General features: G+C 29.5%; 1 protein-coding gene across 2 annotated transcripts in view; it reads right to left on the bottom strand.

The window, feature by feature from the left end:
* Positions 1 to 10,355: 10,355 nt before the first annotated feature.
* The window catches only part of LOC139426613 (uncharacterized), a 64,187-nt gene continuing 49,120 nt past the window's right edge, over positions 10,356 to 25,422 (bottom strand). For both annotated transcript variants that reach the window (XM_071185956.2, XM_071185959.2), the window contains exon 2: positions 10,356 to 17,824. In XM_071185956.2, coding sequence (XP_071042057.2) covers positions 10,993 to 17,403 — 6,411 coding nt within the window. In that variant the 5' untranslated portion in view covers positions 17,404 to 17,824 and the 3' untranslated portion in view covers positions 10,356 to 10,992. The remainder of the gene's footprint in view (positions 17,825 to 25,422) is intronic.

Genomic DNA, 25,422 nt, shown 5'->3' with positions numbered 1-25,422 from the left:
AGCCTAATTTTGGGAATTTTTTCCTTTGTCAGTAAACATGGGCAAATCAGGAACACTTTCCCAGGCTTGAGTAAGAAAAATGGCACATCCCTCCCATATATTCTTGCTTTAATTTTGCAGCGATCGAGTTTTAGGATAAACTTTGATGATATGGTATTGATGATTGTTTATTGATATGGATCGACTAATTGTCAAGACTGAAAAGTACATACCTATTTGTGTTATTTTGTCAAATTCAAGAAAGGAAAACTACAAACTGTAAAAAATTTTGTTTTATAACATATAATTGTCTCAAATTAATAAATATCTTTTTTTTTTTACACAAAATTTAAAATTTTACAAGACAAGTTTTAAAATACACATAAAAATAAACAAATAACTGTGTTGAATAAACTTCAGTTTTTTTTTTTTTAGTGTTAGCAATAATCATTATTTTTGAACTTAATGGTCATTTCAAATTATTGTTATAATTGCTATTTACAATCTATATAAGTAAAAAAAAAACGTAAATAACAATTATGATGTAAAATATTAAGATTTCATAATTACAAGTATATAGAACAACAAATAATATTAAATTAGAAAATATTCCTTCTTAATTAATATTTCAAGTAAAATAGAAATAATAAAAAACAATTATAAATACAGATTTATCAAAATGATAAAAGTTTCCAACATCCTTTAAAAATGCACATAAAAACAAATAACTTCAATAATGTTTTTTTTCCTATGTAAATTCCATTCTTTACGAAGCTAAAATTCTATATTAACCCTTTGCGATCGCATTAAGTTAATACATAATTGTCATGCAAACTGGAATTAATTTATTGGACGGACATAAATATACAGGAGAGAAAATAAAGAAAAATAAATTCTTTCTTATGAAAGAAAACGCTACTATAAAATACAATTTACAAAATGTTCTGAATTTTATATATCTCCAAATTCTATCTAAATTGTTCAATATTATAAGACCAAATATTATTCTTCGCAGTGGCTACAATATATATAAGAATTAATTGGAACTTCAATTATGTTTTTTCTAATGTAAATTCCATTCTTTACCAAGCTAAAGTTCAATACTAACCCTTTGCGATTGCATTAAGTTAATGCATAATTGTCATGCAAATTGGAATTAATTTATTGGACGGACATAAATGCACAGTTGTTGTTAATTTACGTCGCACTAGAGCTGCACAATGGGCTATATAAATGTACAGAATAGCAAATAACGAAAAAAAATTCTTTCTTATGAAAGAAAACGCAACTATAAAATACAATTTGCAAAAGGTTGTACTGAATTTTATATATCTCCAAATTCTATCTAAATTGTTCAATATTATAAGACCAAATATTATTCTTTGCAGTGGCTACAATATATATAAGAATTAATTGGATGTTGAGTGTCATTTAATATATATATATATATATTGGTGGTCCACATAACTAAAAAGACTGAGAACCGTTGCAGTAAGAAATATGTTCCGTTCGACAATGGTTAGTACAAAGTTCTGTCACGAAATTCATCCGAATAATGAAACACCTTCTGAGAAATCGGATGAAAGCGTTGAAATTATGTTTTCTGGAAAACAGTGACTTCGTTAGTAAATAATGCTTGTTGCGACAACGCATTTCAGAAGAAAAAATAAACTATTTTAAAATTTCTTTAAATAAACTGTAATGTATATTAGGGATGTAATGAATATTCGGTCCTTTTCCCGAATATTCGGTAGACAGAATATTTGTCTAAATATTCAGTTGAATGTTTGGCCATATAATAGGCTAAGTATTTTTTGAAATAGTATTTTTCGACTAAGTTTTTTTTTTAGGAGGAATTTGAACAGATTTAATAATGAATAATCTAAAGTCATACATTATTTGAAATAGTTTTTACACATATTAAGCTCTATAACTTCTTAATTTATGTTCTAAAAGACAAATGGAAAAGCGAAACTTAAAGAATAGACACTGGATTACTTTATACTGAACCAAAAGTTTATTACTGCTGATTTTTTTTTTTTTTTACTGTATTCAGGCAAGTCTAATTCGTCAATATTTCATTCTTTTTTTTTTTAAAGTGAGAAATTTTTCTGTTTTAACTATATCGCCGCATTTTAATGGAGCGTTCCGTATAGACTCAATTTTTTCATTGTGGCTTTTTTACTGTAAGGTAAGACAGATAGCAGGTAAAAGTGTGATTTTCAACTCCAATTTTTTGGTTCACTTTTGCTTTTTTCTTATTAACTTTATTTTTCATCAGTGTCTTTATTATGACAGCGATTTAAAAAGAGTTTCTAAAATTTTTTTATTCTTTTATGGTCCTTTTCTTTTGAAAATACTGCAATGTGAAAAAGTTAAATTGAGATTTTTAACGTTTAAATTTTTTGTTTAAACATTAAGAACGATTTTTGATTTGGTTTCTATCTAGCTTTGCTCTTAACTGAGATGTTTAGCGTTAAAATTTTCTTTCAAAAATTAAGATCGATATTTATTTTTTCTGTTTTGATTTTGTAAAGTATCTTTTTTATGGGCGTTTTTCACTGCATTTTGAAAAGCGTTTCTGACAGACTATCTCTTAACGTTTTACGAATAATTTTTTTCTCCAGAAAATATTATTTTTAGCATTAAAGCTTCGTTTTAAAAATTATGAGGATATTTTTTCCCTATCTCCCTTTTCTTTTAACTTTACCACTTTAGTTTTTCTTTAATAGCTGTTATTCATTTTTTTTTTATTTATCCTTAATATTTCTATTATAGTTATGTTTTTCTTTACCTTATACCAATAACATTAATTTGATTATTTTTCAGTAATGACTATATTTATTTACGTACAAAACTAATTATATATATACATATAAAATCATTAATATTTATTTATAATTTCAAAAAAAAAAAAAAAAATATTTGTTACATCCCTACTCCACAGTGATGACAAAAGTCTTTTTCAAAGCCATACCTAAATCATTATAAATGACCAGATATTTATTAAGCAGAGTCCCTTAACTACTTACAAATAGAAAAGACAAATAATCTTTGCATTTACAGAAACCGAAAAATCTTTATTTTATTTTCCAAGATTATTTAATGTCATAATCGTAACAAAAGAAACAAATACATACAATAATACAATTTAATAACTTTCAGAAAAAAATAAATATTTTCTAAAATTTGTTCAAAATTCGTAATAAAGGATAAATATAACACAGATATATAACTCTAAAGGGACTTTTTTAAAGCTTAAATACTTTTATTCTCAAACACTGGCAAATTTAATTTACTCTATTCGAACTTTTAATGATTTCATAACAAATTCATACCATATGAATCAAAAATCAGTAAAAAAAAAAATTCATATTATTTACATAAAAAAGGCTTTAACAAGAAAGCATAAAAAAACAAAATGATAAAAATTTCAGCTTTTAGAAAAATGAACCTTATATTATCAATAACTACGAAAAGAATAAAAATTTTAGATACATTAGGTAAAGCAATTCCGAATTACAATTTTGAATGAAGAAAGGAAAAATTTAAAATTTTTTTAGAAGAAATATCCTGTTATCTTAGTTTATTGAGAGAGTTAATCCTGTTTCAGAGGTTTCAGTAAAAAATGTATGTACAATATAATTTAAAAAACAATCATCCCAAATGTATGTGCTTTATCATTAAAAAAAAAAAAACTATCATCACTAATATATGTGTATAAGCATTTAAAAAACAATCATCACAGAAGTATGTGTATTAGCATTTAAAAAACTATCATCACAAATGTATGTGCATCAGCATTAAAAAAAAAAACAATAAAAATAAATGTAGTGCATTATCATTTAAAAAAACATTCATTATCATTTAAAAAAACATTCATTATCATTTAAAAAAACAATCCTCACAAAAGAGCATTATTACTTAATTAAAAAAAAACTTCTTTAGCATAAAAAAGCTACTCATGCAAAAATACACAGTAGTTCATTTCATAGATTACTAACTTGGAGGGGAAAATTGTACTCATTTTAAGGATTGAGAATTGCATAACAATCTATAGTTGGAATTTTCATCCTATGCTAGACGCGTTTCGCCATTATGGACTGGCCTTCTTGCGCATTTCAGCAGGTATTTTTATTTATCTTAATTACACTAATGTTGCTAACTTTCAGTTTTCCAGTAATTATTGTCTATAGTTGAATTCAAATAAATACAGATTAATAACTTGGCGATTTAATTGATGATAGCTCGCCAAATCAAATAACTGAGGCGGTAAGATATTACTTGACTAATAATTACCAGACAAGAATAAGAGGAAACAAAAATGATTTGAAAAATGTGCACATCTCAAATGAATTTTTAAGTAAATAAAAGCATTACTTCAAATGCGAGCGAAAACCTTATTTATAATAGCATCACTGTGACAAGAGGTCAATATAAGTTCTTTTAATACCATAAAATACTTTACAGCACAATTTATTATTATTATTTTTTTTTTTTAAGGAACGAATTCTTTGGCTAACTTTCGCACTTTCGAAAGACGTTCAAAAATGCAGTAATTTCAACTTAAAGAGTGTAAGAAATAAAATAAAAAAATAATAAATAACATAAAACAATAACCATAGCAAAATTACAAGTTACAAATAAATAAAAACATATAGAAATCACAAAAATATAAAATAAATAAATACGTTAAAAATTTGTAATAAAACAAAATGTAAAAGCATACAACATTAAGTAACAAAATATAAGCAAAATTGGCAAATCATTTTACAACAAATAATCTAAAGTTCAGTTCACAATAACAATAAATCTCAAACGGAGACAAAGAATTTTCTTCAGTTAATATGCAAGTTCAATTACGGTTTATCATTTTCAAGTGCCAAATGTAACACTTGATATTTTTCCTTTTAAAAATTATCAACGTTTTTGATTAATATCATTTATATTTGGGCCATAGTTTGTTTATCTTTCAACACACATAAGATTCATTTAAATCGGCGGGTTTCTTTTTACAGATTATTGCATAGAACTTATGCAAAAAGCAACTGCTCACACCATTTTGCAAAATTTTTCGTAATTTGCAATCTAGCTTGGATAGTCTTTTTACGTCTTCTTTTATAAAATCGACTACCAAGTGAAGAGGGATAATAACCCTAACGCCATTAAAAATATAATGGTGCTTAAAATCGTACTTGTTTCTATATCGGTCTATAATGGATGATGGCAATTTGAGATGGGGTTTTTTAAATGATGTTTTCAGTGAATATAAGTGAAAAAAAAAATAGTTTAATGTATTCTCGTGTGCCACAAAAATACCTATTTAGCTGCTTCGTGGCAAGCGTGGTTAGCCATTGCTGACCTAGGAATATGGAAACAAATGACTCGTTTTAAAACAGAAAATTCAAGTCTTCTCCATCGAAAGTGTATTAAAACAAATGAATCAGAACATATTAGCCAAGTTGAATTAACGTCAATTAGGTTGAATTAATTACATAATTGGTGTTCTGCATCAGAAATGTTAAGTTGAGTTTCATTAAAAAGAGAATACATTCGATTGATGCAAACTTTTTGGGTGAATAAGTTTTAAAAAAATATTTAATTGCATTTCTTTCAAATACATAAACCAACATCAAACAAGCAATATCTGATTTAACAGCACAATTATTGTTTAAGAAATTTAATATAAGTTATAATTAAAAAAAAAATAAATAATAACAAATAAAAACTTTCAAATTAAATGATTTTAAAATTAATTTTTTTAAAAACAAAATAGGTTCTTCAAACTTGATAGTGAGCTAAGAGTCGCACATGCGATTTATAACTGAATTTAATAAAAGCACTAATATATATTACAATTTAAAGTAAAGCACTCCCACAATAACACATTGAGAGCCAGAGACGGGTTGGGGGGGGGGGGGGGTCATGGTATAAGCAACTATTTCAAACAACAAACATAAGTGACAAAAGGTATTTCCAAAAAATATTTGAGCTCATTTTTTTCAAAAGACTTTTTTTTTATTGACAAAGGAACACTTATTTTTAGTACAAAAAAAATTCCTCTCAGACATAGTTTGTAAAGTTTCCAATCAAATCAAGATTGGCACTCTATTCTATGGAATTAAAAATAAATAAAAAAATCACACAAAATTCAAGAATCTCAAGAAAAAATAACTTTTATACTAATAGCTTTATTAATTAGTTAGCAATTGATTTCTTTAGGAGGCTCATTAAAAATTTGGTATAGATGGGAAACATCAAAGAATTTTATCAAACTTCTTCCAGCTGTTTAGCAAAAGAAAAATAAAGGCTTTTTTTTATTTTTCAGTAAACAGTGACAAAACGTTTTATTCACTTGCAGAGTTATCCCTATATATAATTTAAATTATTAATACATAGTACTTTCTAAAGCAGGCAAAAAATTAATGAGAATTTTTAGGACAGCAGTAAACATAGATTATGCCAAAAACTGTAATGAAAATTCATGTTCAACAAGTGCATATTTGAACATGTGCTATTGCATAAGTGCATATTGCAGCACGCTTTTCGCTTATTTCGAACAAAAATAAATTGTATTAAAAAAAAAGGCAATACATTTTTTAAAAAAAGGACGTAACATGGTCGCGAAAAAATAATTAGATAAATATTATAATCATCGCAAATACAAACATTACAAATGTGTAAAATATAAATGCTTAGCAGTCCGAAGTAAAAAAAACCCAATTAATACACTAAATATATCATACTTTGTGAACTTGTGGACAATAAATTAATAAAAAAAATGACAACACATTAATAAATTGCTGCGTTTTGATTGAAGGCGTAAAATAGAGATAAAAATAATATAATAAAACATTTATAAAAGCATTTTACATTCAAACACTTAACATGATTTTTGACATAAAATATAGCTAACATCATGGTCAGGGTTGATTGTGAGTCCAGCTCAAAAATCCAGAAAATTGAGTAAAATCATTCATGCTTTTCAGAAAATTGCGTACTAGCACTTCAAGAAGCACGTGACCTATGACACCAGCTGATCGTTTATAAACAAAATGGCATGTTAAAGTTGACTGAAGTTTCTCCACATAAGTTAGAATGTTAATTAACGTGAAGTTAATTAAATACAGCGTCGTATTGCACATCGAATTTGTTGAAATATACAAATGCCACGTTTCAACAACCAATCAGGTTCGAGATACACACACTACGTCACTTGCAGGTATCCAGACAGAAAAAGCATTGGAATAGAAAAAATAAATAAAGTGGAAAAATATTAAATGAAAAAAGTTCTGTATTTAAATTAATTTACTTAATGTGTCTATGATTGTATTTTATTTGTAATTAATTTCATATATTTATGTCTATTAATCTATTTAATGCGTTGTCACATCATCACGGTTTGTGATATTGATAAGCGCCAGAATAAAAACAAATTTTCTAAAATAACGATTAAACAAATCACTGACAGAAATTTCGTATTTAAATTGTGATTGTGTGAAATCAAAAACCTCATTTGAAAAATAAACGAGTTACTATTAAAGAAAGTAAAGTTTTTCGTAATCTATGAATTTATTTAGTTCTATTTACAATGCGCGGCCACATTAAAACTGCATTGTAATCATTCGGAAAATAAGAAAAAAAAAAAAAAAAAAAATGTGAATAACACATATTTTGCCTTTAAAATTTATTTTTCAATATTTTTGAGATGTAAGCATACAGTTATAATTAAATTTTAATAATATTAAATAAAATAAAGTTTAGCATTTAAATTTAGCTATTGAATTACATCATTCTTAATGTTTGAACATGTCATAGGGTCGTCTTCATCGATTATAGCTGTAATTGTGATAGTTTCAGAAACCTCATATTGTTCAGTTGGTGAGTAAATTGTGTAGAAAAATTCTCAAACCAGCTTATTTAATATGAATTACGATGAACGGCTAAACGTAAAAAATAAATAACGAAACAATAAAGAAATAAAAAAAAACGATAAATTAATTGAATAAAGTATGCTTCCTCTACAAATAAATTGTAGGTTTTAATGAAATATTAGAGAGGCGCAGTTATACCTTTGACCGCACTAGTAATAGTATAAATAAATAAAAAAATTCTAATGAAAACTAAAGATAGCGCCAAGCGATATTCTAGAAAAGGGATTTATTGCTACTGGCAGCTTGCCAACAATAAATGAGAAAGTTTTTCGAAAAAAAAAAAAAAAAAAAAAGATGGATAAATAATTTTTTAAAAAAATTGAATGTAATATAAAGATAAAATAAAAAATATCGTTTGCGAAGAAAAAAAAATGGAGTAGTCTTTAATCAGAATTGATAGTTAGAATCCCTAGTCATCAATTATTTACTAACAATTTACAACCTTGACCTTGGAGACCGCACAGAGTGGAGAACTCTTTTAATGGAACTAAAAAGCCCACTATTTCGCATTCCAATTTAGCCCTTCCCATCGCTTTCCAAGAACCAAACAAAAGGAGATCTCCACTTGCTTATCTCCTCCTTGGAAGAGATAAGAAGAAATCTGCTCTTTTGCAAATGTCTGGGGTAAAAAATAAATTCTAATGGGCTTGGATTGCTGAAATATCATCGATATCCGGAAACTTTTGTCATCGATGATTTCTTCAAACTTCCGGATCGTGGATAGCAAAAAATCCGGATTTTTCCGGAGCACGATCATCCCTGCATTGTAAACAATTTTTACGCTCAGCATATATAAATACATGTGACAATACAGAGTGACAACAAATAGTCATAAAATAATTCGATTTTAAAAATCTCAGAAGACACCAACACTGTATACATCCGATTAAAACAGGACAGAAAATATTTGAACATTCCTAATAAATAAAATATTAATATAAATTTACTGTACAAAATAAACATGTAACAATATGTACATATCCTAAATCTTGAGTAAAAAATTTTACATGTTAGAGAAACGCATAAAACATATCTCGAAATACGAAGAGTATCTTGGGAATATATTTTAAAACGAAATTAATACAGGTTTTTCAAAAGGGACATAAAGTACTCCATTAATTTAAAAATATATGCAGCATAACTGTGCATATAATTTCTTATTGTATTTTTAAAGTATGTTTTCTAGTAACATGCTTGTAAAAATTACGAAAATGAAGCAAAAATTGATTTCTGTAACTTATGCATGTTTAAATTATCTTAGCATCTAAATTAAAAGATTCTTTAAATAGGAGATCTCATTTTATTTTGCAGTTACATATTGAAACGATTTATTTTTTTGATAAAAAAAAAAAAACCGCTTCAAGCTACAAAATTTTAAATCTCTTAATCTAAGTTTGAATTCATATTACTTGGTACTACAACTTAAAATCTTAAGTTTTGGGATTTTAAATCTGTTTCCGATTTGGAAATATTTTTGTTATGAAACACCATTAAAGAAGTATAAGTATATACTCTCATACAAGGGCGTTAGAATATAGTTCACATATTTTTATTGTATCTTAAAAGTAAGCGTAAAAAGCTGTGTTTTTGGAAAAATAATTCATAAAAAAAAAACGTACATTATAAAAATAACGTTTCATGAGGTTTAACCAAACGCTAAATGTCGAATTAAAATATACTTATAAAACTTTCCAAGATACATAGTTCGCTTTCCTTGGCTTAAATTGTGAGAAATAAGACAAGGACAGATTTAACCCCTTGATATACGAAGACGTCATTTGTTTCTTACGTTAATTCAATACCACTATAGACGTCTTCAATATAGAAATGCCAACTTGCTCCGAACAGCAAATAAATATTTTAAAGTGGTAGTTTATCAATTGTGATTCATGGTTTAATAAATTCCATTTAATAGATTTTTATCTACCACTATTTCTAAATAATTCGTAGGCTTATATAATTCACCACTTTCTGGTAATTATATCATGCCTTTTAAAAAACAAGCAAAAATGGTAAAATATTTGCCAAATTCAGAGTGTAGTTATTTACCGATTTATTTTTTAATTATTTTGACGTTTCCGCAGAAGTTGGCATCTCTGTCAACATTCCATTGCGAGTTGTTGTATACAGATCATTTCTATATCAAGGGGTTAATACTTTCACCTATCATTCCGCATGTTCAAGCTCGTAGTTTTGAGCAGAAAAATTTTCTACAAACCTTGCGCAGAATGTACTTAATATGAACAATAAGATTGCTACGTGAAAGATGTTGATGCTATGCGTTTCCCTCTAACAGTGCAGGAAGAGCTGGGAATTTTATCAATCTGCAAAAATCGGGGATATGTCAGGAAATTGAATTAAAACGACCAAAAAGCAAGAGAAAAAATTCCTTGACTTTTGAATTTTCCTTATTTCGGTAGTCGGTGGGATAAATATTATTAATTTTTCACACGATATTATTAGTTCTTTGGTTATACTTGTAATTACTAAAGTTTATAATAGTTTTAAAGGGAAAAAAAAAGAAAAAACATTGGAAACTCTTTAATTCTTTTCCCGCCAACTCAAACCATTTGACACAGGATTTTGTTATATAAAAAAAAAATTTCTCATTGTTTTGTATTACGTGAAAAAAGATTATGTTTAGCATTTTAATAATTTTTGGTTATGAAATACAGTAACGGACACCCGTGTCCCTTTTTGTGTTAAAGTTAAAAATTTTCCAAATATGGCTAACTTTCGAATGATATTTTTTTTTATTCGAAGATCTGACAAAAACAGTCATTCATAATTGAAATTCGTTTAAATTACATAATCAATTATCGATAGATTTTTCAAATATGAATAAAATTATTATTTTCAAATTACTTTTTTGGATTTTATATTTAAGAACAAATATAATTTCAAGAATACAACAATTAACACTTAACTATATTTTCGCTTGTAATTAGAGTGTTAAAAAAATACACAAAAGGGATACAGGTGCCCCATCTGCGCGAAAGTGTTAAGAATAGTTTAGATTTAATTCCTTGATTTATCCAGATTTATAAAATTCCCTGTTCTATTGCTATCCTGAATAACTTTATATCAACAAAACTTTGCAAGCGAATTCATAACCTTCAATAATATCCACTTGCTTAACAATTTCTTTAATGCGAGAAGAATTATCAGAAGTACCGGGTTGAGAGGCATAATGCACCAATCCCCGAAGAACACTTTCATGATATGAAAGCTCATTGGATAAAAAGTCGTAAGCCTCCAACAATTTTCCAGTCAAATCAGATCTTTTTTTTGTAGCTGCTGAGAGATCAATATGATGGTATTTCAAGCTGTTAACATGTTTAAAATATTTCTCCACCAAATGATAATTGCGCGTAAACAGATTTTCGTTTTTCAACAAACGGTTAAAGGCAGTGATATCACGCTGTTTAAGATTGCACACGCAGTCTGATTTGAACACATCATATCTTAAAATAACATTGCCAGTTTCAATGCTTCGAAAGGTAGGTGGTGGTATTGCAGGATCAACGAGAGAAAACTGTTTTAAATTGGATTCTCCCGATTTTCTGAAAGATGAAATAGATTTAGCTGGTGACTTGTGCAATTTTTTGCACCTGGAATTTTTCTCATACCATAATTTCGAAGTAGCAACCCCACTTTTGAAAATATCAGGTGGTTTAACAGAGGAAGAGCAGTCATCTTGACGCTTCCTTTTTTTGCCAAACACTTCAGGATCCTTTCTTCTGCTTATCGTATTTCCTGCATTAGCATCTTTTACATTTATGATTTCATTTAAAGAATCACCCACAGAAAGAGAATTATTTGCAGGTAAATAGAAGCCGTTAATTTCGGGATTCAAAAGATTCCAACTGTTAGTTAAGTTACTTACATCAGAAAAGTTAGTCTCATGTATTGGGTGTCTCTGATACTTAAGTGATTGATTATGTGAAAGAGTATTTTTATTCATATGAGATGAATCACAATCATTATTTACATCGTGACTAGGGTGATTACTTATCTTTTGAACAAAGAGAGACTTATCATTCAAAAAATTAGAACCACTACGTTCAGAATTGGAGTTGCTTACATTGGAAGAATACGCTTTGCAAATTGAGCTTACTTTTGACTCCAGTGGTTGATGATATAAAATAACACCTTTATTATGACACAAGTGAGATGAATCAGATTCAGCATTTGCATTATCAAAAGTATTATTGCTTATCGTCTGATAGGAATCATTATTCTTAAAACTTTCAAAATACAAATTGCTGAGACTATCTGGAAATTGTTTTTCAAAATTAGGCTCATGTTTAGACACTAAAGAACGGCAATCGGAAAGATTTTGATAGTTGTAAGACAAAGACTTTCCAACACTTCCTGTTGTTAACTGTAAGCAAATAGAATTGATTATGTTGTTCAGTTCTTTTAAACAGCAAATCTTCTGATTTCCGCCTTGTCTATTACTTTGTTGAACATATTCGTTCAGCAGAGTTAAAAGAGGCGCACTACAAGTTGTATTTCCATCACAGTTCTGTATATGACTCAAAGAATTAAAAGTGTTTTTATTAAGCAAATGTTTAGGAGGATGAAGGTATGAAGAATCATTTTGAAGACAAACTGTTAGAGATTTACTTTGGAAATCTTCTGTTAAAAGTTTATATATCATTAGAAGTTTATGAGCAAAAGGAGCTTTAAAATAAATATTGCTAAAAATAGCACCGTGCATAAATTTGTAAATATTATCAGAATGAATTGATATCAAACTAATTTTGCAATACTTCCGTTTTTTTATTTTATGGTCAGTTCTATGTAGAAATATTTTGTCATTTTTTCTTTTAGAAGAAGATCCAACACATTTAGTCTTAAGATTTTTACGAAATCTATTCAACTTAAATTTAGAAATATCAAAAGTACAGAATTTACCTGTTGTTAGTGGAGTAAGATTGCTTTCGATTTTCCGTAAAGTTTTTAGACAAATTTCATTGGAGATACCACGTGAACTACAAGCTTCTTGGAAACTATTATTTGATGTAAAGCACTCAGAGTTCGTGACAAGTCCTGAATGAGAATGTATGTTTTGAAGACTAGAATTGTTAATTTTCTGAGCAAAATTCTTCTGATACAAATGAGATGGTTTACACAACTTTGCCCTATTAACCAACCTTCTCGCAAATTCATTTCGGATGTTTCTACTGGTTGAAAATCTATTAACTTCAAGATATTTTTTTCTCAGATTTCGTAAAATGGCGGAGCTTTTTAAATTTACTCGATGCTTAATTCTATTCTTTGGAACTTTTCCAATCGTTGGGGATCTTTTAGCACCAAATACAGATGGGGAACGAATTTGATTCCTATTTTTATAAAAATGCCAATAATCACTTTTTTCACTATAACAGTATTGCTTTGAATCTTTTATAGTACAATTATATCTTTTACAAAAGGTCTTCCAAGCTTTATAATGTTCTTTTCTGGCCATAGGCAATCTACAGACTTGTTGAAAACAAAATTGAAGGTAGTCCCAATTTTTCTTTGGAAGACCCTGATAATTCCGTTTCTGAAAATAATAAGATGGTTCATATGATTCATTATCGTAGAGTTCAGTATAATCCATTTTAAGTATTTTTCGTTTACACCAAGAATAGTTCTCTTCTTCAGTTGTGCAAGATTTTCTTTTTTGATGAATATAAGATGGATCATTTGATTCATCTCCATAGAGATTGTGGCACATGTTATGCCTTTTTCGTCTACGCCAAGAATAATTATCATCTTCATCCGTGTTATTTTTCCTCTTTTGACAAACATTCAAGCTATTGTTCAAATTAGATTTTCGATCAACACGGTAGGCCTCTTTTGCATTTGTAGTCGATCTTGGAAAATCGCAGGGCTTTTCCCCAGATTTAGTGCAATTATCTGATTGCTTAATTTCTTTTAAATTTGCAGATTTTTGTTTATGCATTTGTCCTTCGACAATAAATTTGTCCTCAGCAACATTATTAGTAAGAGCACTATCACTGGTACTTTTGCCGTTTTCCTTATTCTTTAACAGAGCCTTGAAGAATAATCGAGTAGGAAGTTCATGTTTGGTTACTGAACTTTCAGTCCCGCAAGTTATACTCTTACTAATAGGTTTAGTTTTTGAAACTTTCCCCTCATTTTTATCAGATGGTTGAGAGTGTTTTTTATCTGGAATAAAATTTTCATTAGATGAAAGAGAAGCGTTAAAAGCTTTGCCAGTGTTTGTATCACAGTTTGATAAAGAATTGGAGTTTTTATTTACACTGCTGGATTCTGAAATTGCAGAGGTAAACGAATGACCATTCTTTTTTATTTTTTTAGGCGATTCTATACATATAGGGTTTTCTTCAGCTATTTTAGCAATAACTGAAGCTTTTAAGCTGGAGACCTTGCAATTTTTCGTAGAAGAGTTTGTCAAATAATTGTGAACTTTACTTTCAGCATGTGAGTTCGGTGAAGAACTAAGTCTACCTGATATTTTCTGTTTTGTTAATTTTTTAATGCTTTTATTAGATTTATTGGGTGACAGAGTTGTTTTTTTACGAGAAAAATCAGTAGGAAGGCCTAAACTGGGGACTTTGCCATTCTTATTAACACAAACTGTTGAAGAAGTATGTGCATTGTTCATATTACTTGAGTTACTATTGTTTGTTGCAACTTTAGTTATTGATGAACAGTCAAACGTGTCTGACTGTTTCAGTTTTTTAACATTTTCTTTAGACTTATTAGAAGTTACAGCTGATTTTTTAGTAACAGTTATATCTTTTTTAGCTGATTTATTAGAAGGAGGGCATAAATCAGAGGTCTTATTACTTTTTATACCACCTTGCAATACAGAATTTTGAGTCTTATCTTCACAATTTGGTTCTGAAACTTTAGTTGAAGATGAACAACTAGATCTATTAGACTGTTTAGGTTTCTTTACATTCTCAATAATTTTTTTAGACTTTTTAGGAATTGGAGAAGCTTTTTTACAAATAGCAGAACTATTAGCAGGAAGACATATGCCTGAGCTCTTGGTATTCTTCTTATCCCCTACCAAAATAGAACTGTGATCTTTATTTACACAATTGGATTCCGATATTTTAGAAACTGATGAACATCTAGGCATATCAACTCGCTTAGGTTTCTTAATATTTTTAACTTTTTCTTCAGACTTTTTAGAAATTGGTGAAACTTTTTCACAATGCTTTTCATTTTTTGCATTAGATTTATCAGCAGGAAGGCATAGGCTAGGGGTTTTGCCGTTCTTCATATTATACTTAGATAAAGAATTGTGAGTCTTACTTACACTATCAAATGTAGGTGTTTTAGAGACTGGTGAACGGCTAGGCCCGTCAGATCGTTTAAATATGTCAGATAGTTTCTCAATAATTTTAACTTTTCCTTCAGCCTTGTTTGAAATCTTACACTTTTTTTTACAGAGAGCAAAATCTGTTGCATCAGATGTATCAACAGGAAAACATATTCTTGTGTTCTTACCATTTTTCAAAATAGAAACGTGATCTTTATCTACATTTTTTGATTCCGTTATTTTAGGAAATAATGAACAATTAGGCATATCAGACCGTTTAGATTTCCTCAAATTTTTAACTATTTCTTTAGACTTTTTAGAAAATGGAGACTTTTTTTCACAAAAAGCAGAATCTTTTTTCGTTGATTTATCAGCAGGAAGATTGGAGCTCTTGTCATTCTTTATATCATGCTTCAATGAGGAATTATAATTCTTATCTACACTGTTTGATGTAGACTTTTTATTCACTGATGAACAACTAGGCCTGTCAGATTTTTTCATATTTTCAACTTTTCGTTTAGACTTAATGGAACATTCTTTTTTATAAGGAGTAGAATCTCTTTCATCAGATTTATCAGCAGGGTGTAAGCTGGGGGTGTTGTCATTATTTATCTCCAATAAATGATTGTGTTTCTTATCTTTACTTTTCGATGCAAACACTTTAGTGACTGATGAACAACTAGGTCTATCAGTTTGTATGGGTTTTTTGACATTTTCAACTTTCTGTTTAGACTTATTAGAAATGGAAGACTCTTTTTTAGAGCAAGCAGAATCTTTTGTACCAGGTTTATCAACAGCAAGGCATATGTCAGAGGCTTTGTAATTCGTAATACCAGAATGTTTAGGCTTCTTAGTTTTTTCAACACTTCCATTCGGCATATTAGGCCCCAGAAACGATTTTTTCCAGGCAGCAAAATTTTCTGTTAAAGGTTTATGAGAAGAAAGGGGAGTTTTGCTTTTCTGGTTATTCTTTTCACTTTCAGGGCATGATGAACTTGTTTTGCAACTATAAGAATGTCCTCGATTTGATTTTGAATTTTCAGTCAATGGAAAAGAAACAGAATTGAGTTTACAGTTTTCTTTCGAGTTTAAAACATCAGAATCAGATTTATCACAATTTAATTTAGCGCTGGAGGAAGAACATTTAAAATTAATGCCAGATCTAATATCTTTTGATTTTGCTTCATTTACTTCAGAGGGAACAATATTTGATTTAAATTGTTTCAGGATAGAAGAATCTTCCAAATTAGGACAGTCCTTGCTATGACATCCAGACCCAACACTAACTGTGACAAATTTCTTACAAATCGGAACATTATCAACATTCTTTTTTAAAGTGGTATCTTCTGTTTTTTTATTTTGGAGGTTTGATGACAGATCTTTAGAAGTTTCACCAGTACAAACACGAGTACATGTAGGCTGTTCCTGAAATAGCAAAGATTTTGGAGCAGAAGCATCTTTCTGATTTTGAGAGGATGAAAAAGATGTGGGAGCTTTGGAAAATATTCTACTGCTATGTAATCTCGGATCAGATGGCACAAAACTGTCACGTGATTGTAGTGCCTCATTCTTTTTGGAAGTAGCTGTTTCAGAATTATCGGCATCCAACATTTCTCCAAGTGATAGCTGCTTTGCATAAAGAGAATTGTAATTGTTTTTTAATTTTTCAAACCTACTCTGAATGTTAACATTCTGATCACGATGTAACAAATCTTTAGAACTTTGTGAAGATTTTGCTTTTTTTATTTCCTCAAATGATTTCTTTGCATCTAGTAAACTTTTTATGTATTCAGAATCTTTAGATTGCTTATAATTATGATTGATTGGTGATAGGTTTTCAGATTTTTTAGGTACACAATTTGAATTTGCCTTTTTATCCTTATGCGTTGCTTTTTTCAACTGAAAAGCACTGTCAGCCCATTTTACTCGCTTCAATGTAATAACAGAGTCTTGCGTTTTCCTTCGTGTTCGAGTTGGATCAAATCTTGGATCAACTAGATACTCTGATTTAGTTGCAGTTTCGAATAGTAAATTTATTGAGACACTTTTTATAGGTTGCTTTTCCTTATCCTTATGAGGTTTTGTTTTTTCATATTTTGGATCTTTGTTACTTATAGAGCGGTGATCAACGAGCTCTGGCTTAGTTGCACTCAGTGATTTTGTTATATTTTTTACAGGAAGCATGTCTAGTAGTATGAAGTTATGCTAGTAAACTTTTATGTCATATATTTAATGGTACTTTGGAAAGAATTAGATTTTTCCTAAACGCCAGGATCAGCTACAGGCTTTAGTTTGTTTTTAGTTTCTCGTAGTATAATGTATATCTCACAGAAAGCTTCAAATGTACATTGAAACTTAGACATTGGTACACAAAATTTGGATGATTTTTTAAACTTTTTTTTTTACTTTAGCATAACTGAAATATAAGCAACAATGGTTTCGGTTTATCTGTACGATTCACTAGACGGTGCATATCAGATGATGGGTTCATTTTAAATAATCTTGAGAATGTTGAGATCGAGTTCGAGTGGAATTCATTACAAAAATCTCTTAACTCAGGATCGAAGCAATTGAATGATCATATGAAGTCAACGGCTGCAGAACACTAAAAAATAAAAACAAACTTTATTAGCAGTGAAAAAAAAATAGTATTTCAGATACAAATTATTGATCAAAACCTGTGGTGGTGATGAGAAAAAGAAGTTTATAAATATATATCAGTGGTTTCCAACTGGCAGCCCGCGAAGCCTTTCTTTGTGACCCCCGAACTAAAATATATTAGTTGTCATTTTTTTTTGAGGACAATTTTCGTAAAAAAATCTATATGGGTATAAATACTTTTCTCGTAAATAAAAACTTAATTTCTTCGTTTCTGTGAAATTTAACATACCAACTGTGCAAAAAAATTTATTCAAATACAAAAATAATCGTGTATGTTACTCTTTTTTATTTAATTTTTTTTTTTTGTATTTTGTAAATATAATTTAGCATATGCGTATCAGAAATTTTCTCGAAGAAATTCTCCGATTTAACTTTCTGAAACCACTCATTTTGGACGAAAATATTTACAAACACATTTGTAAATTTTAAATTTAAAAAGTAAATATCTATTCTCTGGTGGTTGCAGCAGACAAACCTCAATTTTCTCATTGAACATTTTGTGTGCTACTATGTAAGTTTTAATACCTTACAGGGTATCTGCTACATTTTAGATTTCCAAATTCATGACTTTTCATGATTTTCCATGACTAACTCCAAGAATTTTTCATGACTTAACGAAGTTACTATCGTCTCCAACAAAAATGCAACAATTTTAAAAAAGCATTTTAACAACATTATTCGAAATGATAGGTATAATCAAAACTTATACTCTGCATCTTCATATTTATAGATTTTAAATTCAAAAAACAGAGTAAAGAAAGAGTTGAAACAATAAAATAGCAGAAAAAATACAAAAGCAAATAATTTTTTTTCCTGCAGAATTATATTCCAAAGATACTTTTCTTGTTCATCAGAGAGAAAAGAAATACTCCTGATTTTTCTGTTCTCATTTCGGAATAAAAAAAATTCGCCACTGACTGGTTTGCTTCAACTAGAATTTTAAATTGATAAAATTAAAAAAAATTAACAATAAAAATTCTTAAATCACAGAAAAGAGTTCAAAAGATTCACTCTACAAATGTTTTTTTTCTCCATTTTTTGAAAGAACACCATAATTTTTAAAGAACATGATAAAATCATTTTATTTTCTAATAAAATATGACTGAGTGGTGATTTTGTTAGGAATTCAGATAGTCAGAACAGGATGAAATTGGGGGGGGGGGGATTCCATTAAAAAAAATTACATTTTTCGGAGACCTAAATCCATGACTTTCCATGATTTTTTCAAAAACATAGTAAAAATCATGACATTTCATGACAAATTTAGTTCAATACTGAAATTCATGACTTTCCAGATGCGCGGATACCCTGTACCTACCCTTTTAAAGTTTTATATCTTAAAAATTAGATATCTGTTGCACATTAATTGTTTAATACATAGGTGCACATTAAAGTTATTGTAGCCCGAATTTTTTAATATGCAATTAAATATTTTTAAAAATTAACTTCTTATTTTAATTTGTAACTCAATACTTTTGTTTTGTACAATCTGGTAAAAATCTGACAGTAATATTTAATGCTCCTTCAAACATAAAAGAGTCCTATATAAAATTTTGATAAATTTGAGGCCAGCCATTTGATTTGTGTTTTTAATTGTGGCCCGCAACTTCGTGTAAGTTGGAAACCCCTGATATATGAATGATAAATGCTAGCAACTTTAGTACGACACTTATTTAGAATTCACTGATATTAAAACATTAATAAAACCAATTATATCAATAACACTAATATAAATAAAATCTGTAACGAACCTTTAAATACATACTAAACGGCTTCTCTTACAATTACAAAAGTAGTGTCTAGATTTATTAAAGTGGCTATGTGCTCTATAAGACAAGACCACATACTGCGCCATTTATTGGAAAACAGCGGAGTTAGAGTACCAATCTTGAAAACAGTACAATGTATTGTAAAAAGGGTATTTAAGGTTGTAGAACATCTTCAAAGATGTACCAAAATACAACTTGTAAACATTAATCCTTAAGGTTTTATGCACTGTGATGAAGCGAAATGGTCATAGAACGGGAAAAAACTGTTTATCATAAATCTTCGATTTTGATGTACAAATACCATTAAAAATTTAAATATCGAACGTAATTTATTCGGTGATCCAAACAGTTTTCGTTACATGAATTCTAACTCCGCAGTTTTTCATGAAGGAGGCACTTGAGTGTTCTAACCTTAGAGAGCGTAGCCACTTTTCTATATCTAGACACCACTTTTATGAATAAAGCTAAAGCAGTTTAAAAGTTAAGAGGGTGGTTGTGGTCATGGCACCCTGTATAAAAAATAAATAATTAACAAGAGCATGCAGCAGGAAAATTTTCCAGTTAAAATCTCTTTACTTTGATAGATAGGTGCGTATACATGCGTATTTCATGATATGTAATGAGTTTCTTGCAATTTTTAAGACGGCTAAATTTAATTTCATGTGCTATATCTCCCAATCCAGTAAAGGGAAGCCTTTAATTCTAATATTTTTTAAAGGCACTGCTTTGTCAAATAATCATATAAAAATAAATAAATTTAATCTAAATTCTACTCTCATGATTTTTTTTTTAAATTTGGTTCATAAATTTAATTTTTAACCGTCGTTGAACAGCCAACCCAATTTTAGGTTTACGGTTACTAATACTCAACTTCGTAGCCTTGTAATTCTGAACCTAATCCAGAAGACAAGGGGGCGCCTGGATCAAGTACAGGGAGTAATTTGGCCTTCGTGGACGACTTTTTGATGAAACTAACCTGCATTTGCACTACATGGAGAGGAAAACCACGAATACACCCCCCGGTTAGCCCGACGGCAAGAGGATTCTATAACTCATGATCCGTCGAATTCGTATCGCCCATCCATCGCTGGGATTCGAACTCGGTTAAGCTCATTAGAAGCCGCCGAAAGCTATATCCATGAACCACGGCTCTTGGTTCATAAAAAAAAAAGATGGCGAAAACAAAGAGTCACATTCTTTACTTATGTCATTTTGTTATATTGAGTCAAATTTAAAAATAGCCCAAGAATCGTCGTTTTTGTCCAAAAAATTAGAAACTTTTTTTTCTCATCATGTACTTATACAAAAAAAACATTTCATAAGAATATGCGATAAGGCGGCAATAGACATTGGTCCGTTTCACACAGAATGAGTCAATTATTGTGATATATACAGTAGAGCCCGTTTAAGAAGTTGCCTTTTAAAAAGTTTTCCCGCGTAAGAAGTTATTTTTTTTAAAAAACCAAATACCACAATGTTAAATTTACCTTTATAAGAAGTTTTTTCCCTGTTTAAGAAGCTTTCATTCACTTCCAATTTCCTTCATTTTTTTAAAAAAATTTTTATATAAATTTTTTTATCTAGTTTTACCTTTCCCTCACAAAAATAGGTTCCTGAATTAACAGACCACTGACCTTTGCACATTCATTTCACAAAAGAAGGGGATTTATTAGGGACAGGTGTGAGCAAAGGAATGTCAACCATGAGAGGAACAATGAAACTGATAAGAATGTGGAGAATCGCTTGGACATTCTGTCCACCACAACAAATGAAAATCGGGGGAAGCCTGATGACTCATGCATCACCACCAAACCAGGGGTGTGTCCAGACATTTCGTGAAAGGTCCGTTTTTGTAAAATTGTGAAAAAATTACTCGTAATTTGTGAACATAAAATAAAGGCTAAGTCGCATTCTTTCAACCAGGGTCCGCTTCTGCGAATTTGTGCAAATAGGGTCCGTTATTGTAAAAAAACTTTTGCAAGGAATTTTTAAATTGTAAAGATATACAAGACTTCTTAAAACTGTAAAATTATAATTAAAAAAATTAAATCTTAAAAAATAAACAGCAATTGCAGCTACTAAATTAGCGATGCAACATATAAATATTTGGTATTTAGTTGAAAGCAGAATTATTAGAAAGCAGAAGATTACTGCTGAAAGCAGAATATTCATTTCGGACGAATAAAGGAAGAAGTGTCTGCCAAAGACAAAATTTAGTTCGTTTACATCTGTCTTTCTCCCCCCCCCCCTTTCTGGAAAGGGTTCATTCGATTAATAAAACAATAATGAAGATAAACAAATTTGTGAAGGGTCCGATTAAAAGATAAATTATTTTGTAAAGGGTCCGTTTTTAAGTTAAAATATTTTGTGAAGGGTGTGCTTTTATGATAGGATATTTTGCGAAGGGTCCGTTCTTCTTCTAAACAGACTCCTGCAAACCAGAGTTGGTCAAAAATTTAGTCGATTACATTTTTTGATTACAGTAACCAATTACTTGTAAAGATGATTACAATTTTCAAAAATTTTGATTACAAGCTGTAATCATGATTACAATATTAATTACAGTAATCAATTACTTGTAATAACTTTTGTTAATTTACAAGTGTAATAGCTTGTAATCGTATAGTTTGATTACAAGTAATCACAATTACATGTAATCATATATTTTGATTACTTGTAATCATAATTACTCGCAATCGTTTTCGCTGTGATTACTTGTAATCGCAATTACTTGGAATCATGATTACAAGTAATTGATTACTGTAATCGACTATGTAATCATGATTACAGCTGTAATCAAACTTTGTAATCATGATTACAAGTAATTGATTACTGTAATTAATCGATTACATTTTCGATCTACTCTGATGTAATCAAAAATTTTGATTACTTGTAATCGTGATTACAAGTAATTGATTACATAGCTGTAATTATCTGTAATCAATTACAGTTGTAATCGATTACTGTAATCGACGGCCAACTCTGCTGCAAACTCTACCTTTGTTTTACAACTGATGGATCAGGGAGTTATTAAGGTGTTTAAGCAGCATTATAAATTGTGACTTGAGAAACGGATACTGGAAGGATTTGAAAATACAGGAGAGCTGAAAAAGTCAAAGCTTTAGAAGCGATAGAGTTTATTGTATCGGCATGGGCATAAATAACCCTATCTGTAATTGCTAATTGTTTTCAGAAAGCTGAATTCTCTGATGGAGACACAACCGAAGAGTATGAATTTGAAACTGAATATGAAATGTCAGATGAAGAAAAAAACGAAAATTTTGATAACGATTGGAAGTCGCTCCAAAATGGACTTAATTTAATTGCATCGTTTGAAGATTATGTATCAGTTGAAGACGAAATTTTGCCTTGTCATGTGCTTTCATTAGAGGATATTTGCGACGTTACAAATCAGGGGTTTCCAACTAACATGAGGCCGGGGGCCACAATTAAAAACGCAAATCAAATGGCGGGACGCAACTTTATCAAAATTTTATGTAGGACTCTTTTATGTTTGAAGGCGCATTGAATATTTCTGCCAGAATTTTACCAAGTTGTACAAAACAAAAGTATTGAATTACAAGTTAAAGTAAGAAGCAAATTTTTAAAAATATTTAATTGCATATTAAAAAAATCGGGCTACAATAACTTTAATGTGAACCTATGTATTAAACAATTAATGTGCAACAGATGTCTAATTGTTAAGATATAAAACTTTGAAAAGGTTGGTATTAAAACTTACATAGTAGCACACAAAATGTTCAATGACAAAATTGAGGTTTGTCTGATGCAATCCCCAGAGAATAGATATTTACATTTTAAATTTAAATCTTATAAATGTGTGTGTAAATATTTTCGTCCAAATAAAGTGGTTTCAAAAAGTTAAATCTAAGAATTTCTTCGAGAAAATTTCTGATACACACAGGCTAAATTATATTCACAAAAAAAAAATAATAATAATAATAATAAAAAAGCGCAACATACACGATTATTTTTGTATTTGAATAAATATTTTGTTGGATGCAAAACCTGAGAAATAAATTTTTTTGCATCGTTGGTATGATAAATTTCACAGAAACGAAGAAATTAGGTTTTTATTAACGAGAGAAATATTTTAAACCCATAAAGATTTTTTACGAAAATTATCCGCAAAAAAATTACAACTAATATATTTTAGTTCGCGGGCCACAATAAAAGGCTTCGCGGGCCGGATGCGGCCCACAGGCCGCCAGTTGGAAACCGCGGTTACAAATAATGACACAGAAGAATTGAGTGAAACTGTAGAAGATATTGCTAAACCTCCTAGTCTTTCTGTTGCCAGAAAAGGGTTAGAAACTTTTTGAAAATTCATTTGCAGTGTTGAAAATGTGCCCCCGGAAATGTTCAAATATTTACAGTAGTTGGACAATTTTCAGTTATAGTTCAGTGAGAAAAAACAAACTACTTTACACAATTTTTTCTCGCATAAGTCTCATCAATAATTGTAAAAATGTGTGCATCTCTGCGTAAATGACATTTTATAAATTAAAAAATAAAGTAGGTATTAGTTATTTTTTTTAAATGAATAGTAATATTAAATATTTATTTAATTATATGTTGATTCTGTTATACGATTACAAAAAAAAATTTCGTTTTTAACCTTCACCGTTTAAAAAGTTTTCCCGTTTAATAAGTTAGAACCATAGAAACCAACTCATAAATCATTCAATCCCTGTGTGTGGCAAACCCATTTTGATTTTGATTATTGGACGTTCGGTGACTATTTTTTAATTTATTAAGTCTTTGGTATAATTAAAGTTAGTATTTCCGGCTTCTTTTTTTTAAAACTTTCATAGTGAAACCTGATTATAAGTAATATTTCAAATAAAAAAATAATAATTAAAAAAAAATACACCAGAAACATATATTACTTGTCTAAAAAGCAATGAGTAAGTTTTGCTCTTTTAGTAAATTCTAAATAAAGACTAAAGTTTACCCAGGAAGGTGTTAAATTCAGATATACATTTTAAGCCTAAAAAACATTTAAAAAAAATTACAGCTTTTTCATAATTATTTCAGTTTCTAATTACTGAAGTATGGGCCTCAAAGTATAGAGCCTCATAATATAAAAGTTGAATAAATAACTATTGCTATAACTATCGCTTGAGTTGATTTTGTCCCTGCAATACCTAAGGCTTATTTTACAGCAAATTTCAGTTTTTCGCTACTATAAGGTAACGCCATATTTACATTTCACGAATTTCTCTCTCCTTTTTTTAATTTTACTTTATGCAAGGCATTGACCTAGTTAACAGTTTACTACTGCTACCGATGTTTAACTCCGTAAAATTGAAATTTTGAATCAACCCAGATGACGGGGAAACTCCATCATGCATTGGGAAAATTTAGTCTCCGTGGCGGACTTTTTAGATCAACTAACATGGGCAGGAAAACTACGAAAACTTCCCATGGAAAGCCCGGTGGCAGGGGGATTTTAACCCATGATCAGGCAACCACTGAGGATATTTTACTTTAGCACTGTGGTCGGCGAGCGAGCCAAGAGTACAATTCTAATAGACTAGGCCGGGATAGCCTGGTTGGTAGGGCACTAGGCCCATGTACTAGACTTTGTGGGTCGATCCCCTCCGGCCATAGACTCCCCGTGCAGTAAATAGTGACTGATGCACGTTAAATCAGTCGAGTCACAAAGTCCTTCATGTTTCCCATAACAAATCATACCTCTGGGGGTATTGATCCAGGAGTTTCCTAGACTTCTGGATTGGTCAAAAATTAC

This window comes from Parasteatoda tepidariorum, chromosome 5 (assembly GCF_982258835.1).
Source record: "Parasteatoda tepidariorum strain Cologne lab strain chromosome 5, Ptep-v5.0, whole genome shotgun sequence".
Lineage (NCBI taxonomy): Eukaryota > Metazoa > Arthropoda > Arachnida > Araneae > Theridiidae > Parasteatoda > Parasteatoda tepidariorum.
Note: the sequence above shows the minus strand (reverse complement) of the source record. Positions and strands in the feature narration are given on the sequence as shown.